Below are 12779 nucleotides of genomic sequence, written 5' to 3' on the forward strand. Positions count from 1 at the left end.
ATCATAACCATTTAAAAAGATACTTGATACATTGAAGAATTGGTTAGATCTCATTTCCCACATTTTTATTACTTTGGTAAATTTTGATGACGAAATTTCTTTTAAGAGGGAGAATTGTCAAAACCCTAATAATTAAAAAATTTATTATATAAGTTTTTGATAATTTAATTAATTTAGGGACCAAATTATAAGTTTCAAAAATTATAGTTCGATTTAGAATCTATGGGAAGTTTAGGTACTTAACCCTAAATTTATCATTTTTCTATAGATAGAGAAAAGAAATAAAAAATAAAGTTGGTGGCCAACGAGGTTCGAACCCTTGTCCCCTAAGTAAGGTCCCCCATACCCTAACCATTTAGACTAGGCACTATTCTTGATATTTTATCATGAAAATATCATTTAAGGCTTAAAGTTCGGGTGATATACCCAAAAATCCCCAATTCCCAAACTTAAAATCCTTAATCGTTCCCTCGTCGTTTCCCCGATTCTTCGTCGTTCAGCCACCGTTCATCCCCCACCACCCTTGTTTAAATCATCGTCATCCAGAAACCAAAACTCGAGCCTCTCTGCACCGAACAACACCGCCATTCACCATGAATCGATGTTTGATCGTGTGACAAAACCCGACCCGACACTACGGTTAACCCTTGATTTCGGTCGATCAAGGCGTCAGCTTGCCTCATCGCAACCGTAGTTGGACTCACCGTCACCGTGTGCTAAAAAACTGACCAAAATCTTCACAATATCGTTGCTCTACCGTTATCACTCACCGGTAACCATTGGAAAAGTTTGAACATTTTAAAATTCCACACTCTGCCGTGTTTCGTAAAAAAATAATACATGCACGAGACTTCCCAGGTGTCGATCTACAAGATTGGAAAATTTTATGCCAAACTGATGATCAGAGCCGTCGCATGTGCCGTATACGCCGCCCCCTGCGTATAAACGTCATCTGTCAATCGGGAGTCTACTGACCAATTGAACCGGTCTGACCCAGTTGGGCTGATCTGGACCGAGTTGTTTGAGCTGAGCTGAGCTGAATCACTGAGTCGAGTCGAGCCGAGCCGATCCGTTAACCGTTGATTGGTCGTTGACCAGCCGTTAACTTTTTCTAGGAACACATATCCTGATGTTTTTTTGATGTTCTGAGTTTATTTTTGAGGTCTGTTTTGCTAAATTCAAACTCGATAAGCTATTTTTCACTGATTAACCTCTCGATTCAATTCGTTTTTCGTAATTAAGCTTCGTTTTTGATATAATTTATGTTGATATGTATATGAGATATTAGTGGACGTTGGATTCAGTTTGATAGCAATCAAATAGAGTTTGAATGCTTGACCGATGTAGCTCGAAAATCAAGGTAATACTTTACTATACTATGCATACATTACGATACATGTTAGTATCGCGAAATGCCTGGATGATTACGTTTGGTCTCTTCTATATAGTTATTTATTTCTAAACTCGATTTGAATAACGTAAAAAGGTAAGTAACTAAATAAAACTCTGATGACTCATATAAGAAATTAGAAGATTTATTAGGAACAATTTCAAGTTCTATGATTAACTAGTGAAGTGTTTAAACTCATAACCCTTAAAATTTTATTACTCTTGTTAAAAATTGAGACATCGAAAATACTTAGGTGAGAAATTACATAATTACCCTTTAGAGGTAAAAATAGCCCGTATTGACTTTGATTTAAAAAGTACCCTGAAAATTCGTATCTAATCTGATAAATTATTGATTTAACTGTTAAGTTCCTATTTTGTTCGGAAGATTTCTAATAAACAGTTCATAACCTCTGAGAAGACTCTAGACCCATAATTTTTTATTTATGAGCATTCATCTGAAGACTAACTTATCGAAAGTACTCTCATTGTCAAAATTGTTTAAAATAAATGAAATAAATGATAAGTATGAATTAAATGGAAAGACTAGACAAAAGTAAAGGATTGAAATACCCTTGAATTGTGACATAACCTAAAATACCCCCAAGCCTTTGAATGACTGAATACCCTTAAGCTATGGAATGAATAAATCTATCTCGAATACCAAAATGACCTAAATACCCTCATGACTTGGATTAAGAAAATGCCTTTGAATGACTCTTGAAAAAAATATAAGTTCCACTTATCGTCTCTATCTCTTTCCATCAAAAGTGTGTTATTTTGCATTTTCAAGTTCAAAAATATATTTTGTTTTTGCGATTATTGACTATCCATTTTGCATTCAAATTTCCACATTGTGCCTATTTTTCCTATCGTTTCTCCTTAATTCCCAATTTTTAAAAAAATAAAATTCGACACCTCATGGCTATATTTTTCGGTTGTTCATACAGCCTAAAATTCTAACAAAAATAGATAGTTTATGTACTAAACATGTTGAGTTTTTAATGGTGGAGTACTAAAATGAATCAAAAACTATATGATTTTGAAAAATTGAAAGTTTAGGTACTAAAATGGACCAAAATTGATAGTTTAGGTATTAAATGCATAATTTACCCTATTATAAAATATAAGTTCCCACTTATCATCTCCATCTCTTTCCATCAAAATTGTGTTATTTTGCATTTTCAAGTTCAAAAATATATTTTGTTTTTGTGATTACTGACTACACATTTTGCATTCAAATTTCTATATGTACTTATTTTTCCTTATTTTTCCTATCGTTTCTCCTTAATTCCAAATTTTTCAAAAAATCAATTCGCCCCTCATGGCTATATTTTCGATTGTTCATAGAACCTAAAATTCTAACAAAAACAAATAGTTTAGGTAGTAAACGCGTTCAGTTTTTAACGGTGGAGTACAAAATGAATCAAAAACTAAATGTTAGGTATATTTTGAAAAAAATTGAAAGTTTAGGTACTAAAATAGATCAAAATTAATAGTTTATGTACTAAATACATAATTTACCCTATTATAAAATATAAGTTCCCACTTATCGTCTCCATCTCTTTCCATCTAAATGTGTTATTTTGCATTTTCAAGTTCAAAAATATATATTTTTTTTGTGATTACTAACTACGCATTTTGCATTCAAATTTCCACATTGCGCCTATTTTTCCTATCGTTTATCCTTAATTCCCAATTTTTCAAAAAATAAAACTCACCCCTTCATGGCTATATTTTTTATTGTTCATAGAGCCTAAAATTCCAACAAAAATGGATCGTTTAGGTACTAAACGATTTGAGTTTTTAACGATGGAGTACTAAAATGAATCAAAAACTAAATGTTAGGTATGATTTTGAAAAAGTTGAAAATTCAGGTACTAGAACGGACCAAAATTAATAGTTTAGGTACTAAATGCATAATTTATCCTATTATAAAATATAAGTTCCCACTTATCATCTCCATCTCTTTCCATCAAAAGTGTGTTATTTTGCATTTTTTAAGTTCAAAAATATATTTTGTTTTTGTGATTACTGACTACACATCTTGCATTCAAATTTCCACATAAAAGAAATTCAAATTCCATCTGTAGAAGAACGTTTTAACCTAAATTTTGTTTTGATCGAGGAATCAATCATCCATGGTGTCTAATAAGGAAATGAACTCGTCCTTATCTTCGAGAAAATTGATGTCTCCTCTGCCGGAAGAAGAAACACCTCTCATAGGCGAGCTGAAGCCATTATTGTCGCATCCAAAGACATTGGACAATATTTTTATAGCCATAGTCGATGCATGTGTTTTAGGAATGCCTTACACTTTCAAAAGAACTGGACGGATCATGGGCTTGCTCATTCTTTTCTTCATTGCTGGTTCCACCACATAATGTATGTTGCTTCTGGTTCAAATCCGCCGTAAGCTTGACTTAGTTGACAATGGCATCACCGAAGTTAATTGTTTTGGCGATCTGGATTTCGCTGTTTATGGCACATCTGACAGGTTTTGTTGTTTTTAATTACGTTTTGAATTATTTCCTAGATTTAGATTGTCTTTCTTTTATTTCTTACATAATCTTATGAAATTTTGTCTGAATCTTAAAGGAATTCATAATTAGTTTTGCACTGGATTATGACATGCTTATCATTTGAAGTTCTTCAACAATGAAACTGAAATGCACCAATAATTTTCCTTAGGTTAAATAATGTTCTAAGTTCCTGTACCCTTAGTACTTTCAAAATTTAGTCCTCTTACTTTTAATTATAAGAGTTTAGTTCCTATACTTCTCAATTTAAAAAATCAAGTTCAATTATTAACATTATTAAAATTCTTATTTTGACTGATGTGAAATTTGAAATTAGAAAAAAAAAATACTAACTTAGCAACTATGTAATAGACTTAAATTTAACTAAAGAATTTTAATGGTGTTAACGATCGGAATTGAATAGGGACTACGTTTCAAATGTATGAAGAGCGAAGGGACTTGGAACATATTTTAACCTTTTCTTTATTGATCATCTGTTCCTTGCTTGCAAGCTGTCTCTTGTTGATGGTTTTATTGTTTTTATGTATATATTCTAATGGGGGAAACATTCTAATTTGATTATTATCCTCTCATTGCTGAAATTATATTGGCAGGCTAGTTGTTGATGTACTTATTACTCTCTCTCAAGCTGGATTTTGTATTGGATATCTTATATTCGTTTCCAACACCCTAATCAATCTTTTTCACAATGAAGCATCCATGAATTCGAGTTTAAACTCAGGGATGTGCCGTTTTACGGCGAAGAATTTGTATATATGGGGATGTTTTCCATTCCAGTTGGGGTCGAATTCGATTAAAATATTAACACATTTAGCTCCATTAAGTATTTTTGCTGATGTGGTGGATATTGGGGCCATGGGAGTGGTTATGGTTGAGGATTTGAGACTTACTATGAAGCAAAGACAGGAAGTTAAGGCTTTTGGGGGTGTCTCTGTGTTTTTATGGCATGGGTTTGGCGCTTTTCGGATATGAAGGGATTGCTATGGTTTTGCTTATAGAATCTAAGATGAAAGACAATGCTAAGTTTGGGAAAATTTTGGCACTCGGGATGGGTTTGACTACTTTGATGTATGGAGAATTTGGAGCTCTGGGTTACATTGCTTTTGGTGCTGCAACCAAAGATATTGTAACTTCTAACTTGGGGCCTGGCTGGATCAGCTTTTTGGTTCAACTAGGCCTTTGCATCAACTTGTTTTTCACTTTCCCGTTAATGATGAATCCGGTTTATGAGATTGTGGAGAGGCGATTTTCGGGAGGGAGGTACTGCTTGTGGCTAAGATGGCTACTTGTTTTGTTTGTAAGTTTGGTAGCTTTGTTCGTGCCGAATTTCGCGGATTTCTTATCCTTGATCGGAAGCAGCGCGTGTTGCTGTTTGGGGTTCATATTACCTTTGCTGGCATTCAAGGACGAGCAGGGATGGAAGGGATGCGTCTTGGATGTTGGAATTATGACCTTTGGAGCCGTTCTTGCACTTTCAGGGACTTGGCTTTCTGTAATGGAGATTTTATCTGAGAAAGACCAGACATGCAATCTCGCAACGAAGGTGAGGTCTCCGAACTACTACTCGTTCGAATCGCATTCGTAGAACCCAATCTAAATAAAGATTTTGTATGATATTAGAAATGTTGTTTTTATTTTTCAAGGATTGCCATGCCTGTAAATCACTTCCCTTTCCTTCGTGTTTGCAAATCTAAATAAAGATTTTGGAGTTACTATTCAGTTTTGATCATGTTGGAGTTCCTGTAAGAGTACTTCATTGCAGCTAGCTGATAACTCTGGTGAGTTTACATGACATGAGAATAGCAACTAAGCATTAAGAAGTTGAATAAGTTCTCTGTTTTCATAGCGGGTTTATTTTAGGAGACGACCAACTTATAAAATTCTAATAACGAAAATAAATTATCAATAAAAATATTTAAAATATATGATAATTTGAATTTTTTAGCGCGATTGGTACGTTTATACATTTATCATGTTGTATTCATATAGTTTGTTTATTAATTTAAAATAGTTAATTTGATGGCGTGAATAATTATTAACTTTTCCATTTGGTCCTATTCCACAATGCTTACCAAAGCAAAGTTGAAGCTTCAAACAATGGAATAAATAAACGTGAAATTCTTCACTTGAAATCTGGAGTATTAGTCTCTCAATTATGCTAAAATCTGATATTTAATTTAATGTAATTTTGTTATTTTATATTATTATTATTATAGATCCAAATTGATTATATTGTTACCGTCACTTTTACTTTTAAATATTATATTAACATCCAATTTATTATTGATTGAATTTCTATATAAATCTAATTATGTGACTGAATATTAGTAATAAATAAATTATTATCATGTACACTGTTAGTGAAAAATAAAATTTATTAAAATCCACTCAAAAGATGCATAATATCATTTTAATATTTGTTTTAAAATTTTCTACTATCAAATAATAATCTATAAAAATATTCATATCATCACTTTAAGGACAACATCCAACCATACTGATAATATGGCCTACTAAAAACATTATAAAAGTAAAGGACTAAATTATGTTAAATTAAAGTAGAGATAGATTAAATATCAAATTCTGCATAATATAGGGACTAACGTATAATTAGACTTTTATTTTGGCTGATTTGACTGACTTATCCGACATGGCGGTTGACCCAAGATACGTTAAGAAACTCTGTGTCGTCCGTTAAGATCCAAAGACTCTGTCTTTTCATTTTAAAATATATATATATATATATATATATATACCCAGAGCACATGCACTGTTAAATTTTGTTTGCTTGCAATGTATATTTCTATTATTTATTTCCGTTGTCAAAGTTTAGTTGTTTGATTTTCTTGAATAAAGAAAACCCAGTTTGTGTAAAGGAAAACCAACATTGAAGTCAACTGATGTGAAATAGCAAACCCCTTTCCTTGTGGTTGATTAAAGCAAGAATTTTGATTATTTTTCTTATCATCAGCTTGTTGGAAATATATATTTGCTTTTGTTTTTGGTCTGGGGATAAGATATATTTTGAAGATGGGAATCTGCTGGTGTTCTCCAGCTGATAATCCAACACCAAGGACCACTGCTCTTCTCAGTTCAGGTATTTATCTTCTTCTTCTTCTTCTTCTTCTTCAAAACATATATTGTTTCGTATTTTTGCTAAATAATGAACTTGAAATTGATTGTTTAAGATCTTTTTGCACTCGGCACCAAAATCCAGATATTGATGCTATTTTGTTGTTGTATTTTGGTCATTGGCTTGTGTATTTCTGGAAAATGTACTATGCATGTTCTTTTTGTTCTAAGCATATTTCAATTCTGTGGATTTCCATAGTTATATCTCAGTCAACCAGCAACACAGCTTCAACTGCAACATCTAGGGGCAGTAACATCTCCCGGGACAGCAGGTTCTCGGCTTCGAGTGGGGATGAGGCTTTTCAAAATGGGCAAATTTTGCCCACCCCTAACCTAAGGGACTTCAGTTTTGCAGAATTGAAGGTTGCCACTAAGAACTTTAGGCCTGACATGGTGCTCGGTGAGGGGGGTTTCGGTAAAGTCTTCAAGGGCTGGCTCGATGACAAGGCGGCAGGGAAGAGTGGAATTCGAACCCCCATTGCTGTTAAGAAACTCAGCTGTGAGGGTTGGCAAGGATTTGAGGAATGGCAGGTAATTTCATTGATTCTCTAGATATTGTTACTTGTTTTTTCTTCTTTAATTATTCCATGGATACTCCTCAGCTGAATCGTTCATGTGTGTTAGACAAAAGCTTCCAATTACCAAAAATGCCTCGTTAAAGAGAACTGAAAGAAACAAATAAGTTTTCTGCTATCTATGGAAGATGATGTCTTTAGAGTTCAAAGCTTGTTATGCAAAGTGAAGAGGACTGAAAAGTGAATAATTATTCAAGGCTAAACCATATTATTATGCTTTACATTGCCACTTTTGGAAGTGCCTTTTTCAGTTTGCATTTTGAAATAACCGGTTTTCGTGCCCCACCAACACCCCCCAAAATTTGTAGCTCGGATAGTTTTACGAATGCCATATCATAATATTGTTCCATTTCATCTTGCTTAGGTGCTTTTGACTTGTACATGTTATAGAACTTTCAAAATTTCTCTTTATGATGCATATCCATAGCTCTCGTTTCCACACCTGCAATTTGGGAATTGGTTACTGCATTTTGGGAATGGGTTACTGCATGTTTTACTGGTTTTCTTCAAGCATTTAAAACATAGACATCAGTGGTTGCTCAGATAGTTTTACGAATGCCATATCTCGTATAACATCATAATATCGCTCCATGTCATCTTGCAAAGGCGCTTTTGGCTTGTACATATTATAGAACTTCAAAATCTCTCTTAATGATGTACATCCATAGCTCACATATCCACACCTGCATTTTGGGAATTGGTTACTGCTTGTTTTACTGGTTTTCTTCGAATATTTAAAACGTATAGACATCCGTGGTTGCTAAAGCTTCTGTTCTGTCATTTATTGGTGCAGTCAGAGGTAAATTTCTTGGGGAGGTTGTCTCATCCTCACCTTGTAAGGCTTCTTGGATACTGTTGGGAGGATAAAGAGCTTCTTCTCGTTTACGAGTTTATGCAGAAGGGTAGCTTGGAAAACCATCTGTTTGGAAGTAAGAGTTAAACATTAGTTGTTTATATCTCCGGTTTTATCATGTGAGGATATATTTTATGTGTGCACACTTTCAATCTCTGTTTTCTGGCGAGTTAACTTTGTTCATCACACGCATCATGGTTTCTGTTACCAGGGGGTTCTACTGTCCAATCTCTTGATTGGAAAATACGAATTACAATCGCGATAGGAGCTGCAAAGGGCCTATCTTTCTTGCACTCTTCAGACAAGAAAGTAATTTACAGAGATTTCAAAGCCTCAAATATACTACTCGATGGGGTAACTTTCCATGCAACTTGTGTTTTCGTTTAGAAATTAAAGACCTCAATAATTGATGAAGTGCAGAGCATTCTCTTTGAATACATACAAAGGAGACATGAATTTTAATGTGGTTTGGCTTGGTTACATTGCAGTCCTATACTGCCAAGTTATCAGATTTCGGGTTGGCCAAATTGGGTCCTTCGGCCAGCCAATCGCATGTTACAACAAGGGTAATGGGCACATATGGATATGCAGCTCCGGAGTATGTTGCTACAGGTAATCCTCCGAAACCTTTCAGTAATTCGGGTGTTTTCATATGTGATGTCGTTGCATTGCTCTACATATTGTTGCATTTTCAAGAGAATCGAGCAAAACCCCACTTTGCACTTCTCATGACGTGAATCATCTGCTGATTTAACAGGACATTTATACGTAAAGAGTGATGTGTACGGTTTCGGTGTCGTTTTAGTTGAAATATTAACAGGGTTGCGAGCACTAGATACAAATCGCCCCAGTGGGCAACATAGTCTGGTGGACTGGGTAAAACCGTATTTATCCAATAGAAGGAAATTGAAGAACATAATGGACCATCGGTTGGAGGGCAAACATCCTTCCAAAGCCGCAGTTCGAGTTGCCCAGCTTGCTTTAAAATGTCTAGAATCCGAACCGAAGTACCGACCATCGATGAAAGAAGTCGTATACACTTTGGAACAGATCGAGTCGATAAACGAGAACCCGAAAGAGCCGAGAAAGCACACTGCAAGTCAACCAAATCGTAGGCATCACCAGTAGCCGCCGTTGCACCATCGATCTCCACTTGCACCAAAATATGAAACAAAACAAGCTGACACGAATAGTCCACAGCCGAGGTGAGTTGGAACATCTTCCGGATTTGTTGCAGGTCTCAATATTAACATGTTAATTGTTCCACAAGCATTTCCCTTTCCCGTTGCTTTATTTTTGTATTTGTTTAGAATCTGAGCTCAATTTTCAGTGTGACTTATGTTGGATACATGGCTACTGTAATAGTTAAATTGTAATTATTTTAGTAAGTGCGAGTTGTGTTTGGTTTCTTGTTAGAATTGTAATTATTTTTAGGGTAAAGTACATAAATAGTCCCCGAACTTTTAGGGCGCTTGTATTTTGGTCATTCAACTTTTGAAATTTATAGTACAATCATCAAACTTTTAGTTCGATTTTATTTCTGTCCCTGCGGTTATCTTTCACTAGTTTTTGATGACGTTGCAGTTAACCCCCTGTTAACCCACCCCCTTCTTCTTCTCCAGCTTATTTTTTCTTCTTCTTCTCCTGGTTACTTCCTCCTCCTCCTAAAATCCCACCTCTCCCACACTGTGTTAATGGAAAAGATGTGGAGGGACCCTTTATTAGTGCCAATTTCTCTTGCTACAGGCAGAAGCATAATCACTTAACCTAAACCCCCAAATGATATTTACAAAATCCCCCAATAAATATTCATTAATTAGGGTACAAGATTAGCAAGGACTTTGCTAATCAAACGTCGGTATCATTCTTCAAACATGTTGAAAATTGCAAGCTTAGGCACTATTAAAAGTTAAAATACTCAAAAAAATAAGAAATAAAATAACTATTTTAGTAAATATTAAATGCCTTAAATTTAAATACTAATCTTTTAAGATTTTACATCATATTATTTAGTATTATATACATGTCGTTAGACGAAATCATTACGAAGAATCATGTATTTTTGTTAAGTTAAGGTGATTATAAAATAGTATATTTTTTTAATATTATTAATTATATGACAATTAATACTCAATCATTTTGATGTAGTCATTGATATTCGACAGTAATCTTTAAGAAAAACAACGATTCTTTTAATCATCGAAATAAATTAATTCGTGTTTGGACATCATTGTTGGTGTGGTTGTAGGTAATCGCTTATGACACTAATTTCAGATAATGAAGGCATGATTCAATTTCAAAAATATTTAGATGATAAATAAATATATAAATTTAAATTATATTTTTACAAAAACTATAAATATTCCGAATCAAAATTCAATTCCGGTTAAATTTATCGTCTTAATTTGTAGGTGGTAAATGTAAATATATATATATATATATATATATATATATATATATATATATACATACCATTATTATTACAAAAACAACAACAATAAAACCATATTCTCATATGCAATGGGGTAAGAGGGAGGTAGGGTAGTAGATTGCCCCCAACGCCAGGTAGAGAGCAGCTTCCGTGGAAGACCTTCAGCAATCGGAAAATTAAAAATAAAGATAAAATACAATGCATGTATAAAATAAATAAATACATAGTTGAACAGACTTCATATGCAGTCTTCAAATGTGCATCTGTAATGGGAAGTAATCCCTGCAAATAAAATCTCTGCATATAGATAGAAAACGTAAGTCTCGACTAAATTTAAAAAGAGGAAACATGAAGAGAATGATATCTAGTAGTCAGTGATAGCAAGTTACGAGAAGGTATAAAGTCAAATGGGTTAAAACCTAAACTAAGGCAACACTACTCCACTACCCTAGTTCTAAGCCTTCATAAATTCCAATGACAGAACCGTATAAAAAGTAGAAGTCATGGAAATTACTACAAAAGGTATTAAAAAAGAAGACAGAGATGCTACACCCTATGATTGTGGTCCACACTACTCGGCTACCCTGGTCTTAAGTCTCTATACTTTCCTGTCAGAGGTCATGTCCTCGGTAAGGACTAAATCCTTCAAATCAGATCTCAAACAGTCTATCCACTTCCTCCTTGGTCGTCCTCTCCTTCTGGCGCCGTCGACTGTAATCGACTCTACCCTCCTGACTGCATCCGACGGTTGTCGCCTAAGGACATGCCCAAACCACCGTAGTCTTCCCTCCCTCAATTTTTCAGATACAAGCACTACCCCCAAGGACATACTAATTGCAGAGTTTGGTGTCATGTCCCACAGAGTCCTATCACATACTCATTGAAGCATTCTCATTTATGCGGCCTCCATCCTCCTAACGTGATCCTTCTTGATAGCCCAACATTCTGATTCATACAGCAGCGCTGGTCTTATTGTCATTCTATAAAATTTTCCTTTAAGTTTTAGAGGCACCTTCTTGTCACACAAAACTCCAGTAACAACCCTCCACTTTAGCCATCACGCCTTTATACAATATGTAATGTCATCATCTACACCCCATCTTTATGTATCATAGACCCTAGGTACTTGAAACAATACTTTGAGGGGAGAATGTGTCATTCGATGCAAACTTCTACATCTTCATCGTTTTGGTTCCCACTGAAGTTTGAACATAAATATTCTGTCTTTTCAATATTGATTCTTGGACCTTTTTCTTCCAAAGCAGTCTTCCAGGTAGCCAGTCTACTATTCAACTCATTTTTTGTTTAAGCAACTAGGACAATGTCGTCAGCGAAAAGCATACACCATGGAACACCGTCTGGTGTCGCACAATAGATGTCGTCCATAATCAAGGCGAAGATGTAAGGACTAAGAGCCGACCCCTGGTAGAGTCTGATTTCCACCAGGAATGCCTCGATGTCGCCAACTGTAATTCTGACGTATGTAGTAGATCTACAGTACATATCACGAATCGCCCGGATATCAGCAGTTTGGATCCGTCTCGTTTCCAAGGTCGTCCAGATCGTATCACGGGGTATGCTATCATACGCGTCAAAAAATGCCATGTGAAGATCTTTATTTTTTCTCTATATTTCTCCATAAGCCGTCGAAGTAGATGAATCGCCTCCGTAGTAGACCTGCCTGACATAAAGTCAAATTAATTTTCCAAAACCCTAATAACATGTCTCAACCTAGACTCTATCACCCTTTCCCATAGCCTATATCATTATTATTAGTATTTTTAAATCCATCCCTTTGACCGGCAAAATTGAAGTAAATAATAATAAAAAGGCAGCACCGCGGTTCTGGGATCCGGAAT

The 12779-nt window shown here is 34.9% G+C and overlaps 1 protein-coding gene and 1 pseudogene across 1 annotated transcript; both read left to right on the top strand.

Annotated features, from left to right (window-relative positions):
• The first annotated feature begins 3530 nt into the window (after positions 1 to 3530).
• LOC120144499 lies at positions 3531 to 5517 on the top strand (annotated as a pseudogene).
• A 1400-nt stretch (positions 5518 to 6917) lies between these two features.
• LOC120144820 (probable serine/threonine-protein kinase PIX13) lies at positions 6918 to 9637 on the top strand. The gene is made up of 6 exons (XM_039158785.1): positions 6918 to 7026; positions 7261 to 7592; positions 8430 to 8565; positions 8701 to 8843; positions 8978 to 9101; positions 9247 to 9637. The coding sequence occupies exons 1-6, from the start codon at positions 6960 to 6962 to the stop codon at positions 9615 to 9617; spliced, it is 1173 nt and encodes a 390-aa protein (XP_039014716.1). The 5' UTR covers positions 6918 to 6959; the 3' UTR covers positions 9618 to 9637.
• The last annotated feature ends 3142 nt before the right edge of the window (positions 9638 to 12779 follow it).

This window comes from Hibiscus syriacus, unplaced genomic scaffold (assembly GCF_006381635.1).
Source record: "Hibiscus syriacus cultivar Baekdansim isolate YM2019G1 unplaced genomic scaffold, ASM638163v2 tig00110890_pilon, whole genome shotgun sequence".
Lineage (NCBI taxonomy): Eukaryota > Viridiplantae > Streptophyta > Magnoliopsida > Malvales > Malvaceae > Hibiscus > Hibiscus syriacus.

Coding starts and splice junctions, on each gene's coding strand:
- LOC120144820 (XM_039158785.1), top strand. CDS start 6,960: ATGGGAATCTGCTGGTGTTCTCCAGCTGATAATCCAACACCAAGGACC. Junction 7,593..8,429: donor AAGGATTTGAGGAATGGCAG/GTAATTTCATTG, acceptor TTATTGGTGCAG/TCAGAGGTAAATTTCTTGGG. Junction 9,102..9,246: donor TCCGGAGTATGTTGCTACAG/GTAATCCTCCGA, acceptor CTGATTTAACAG/GACATTTATACGTAAAGAGT.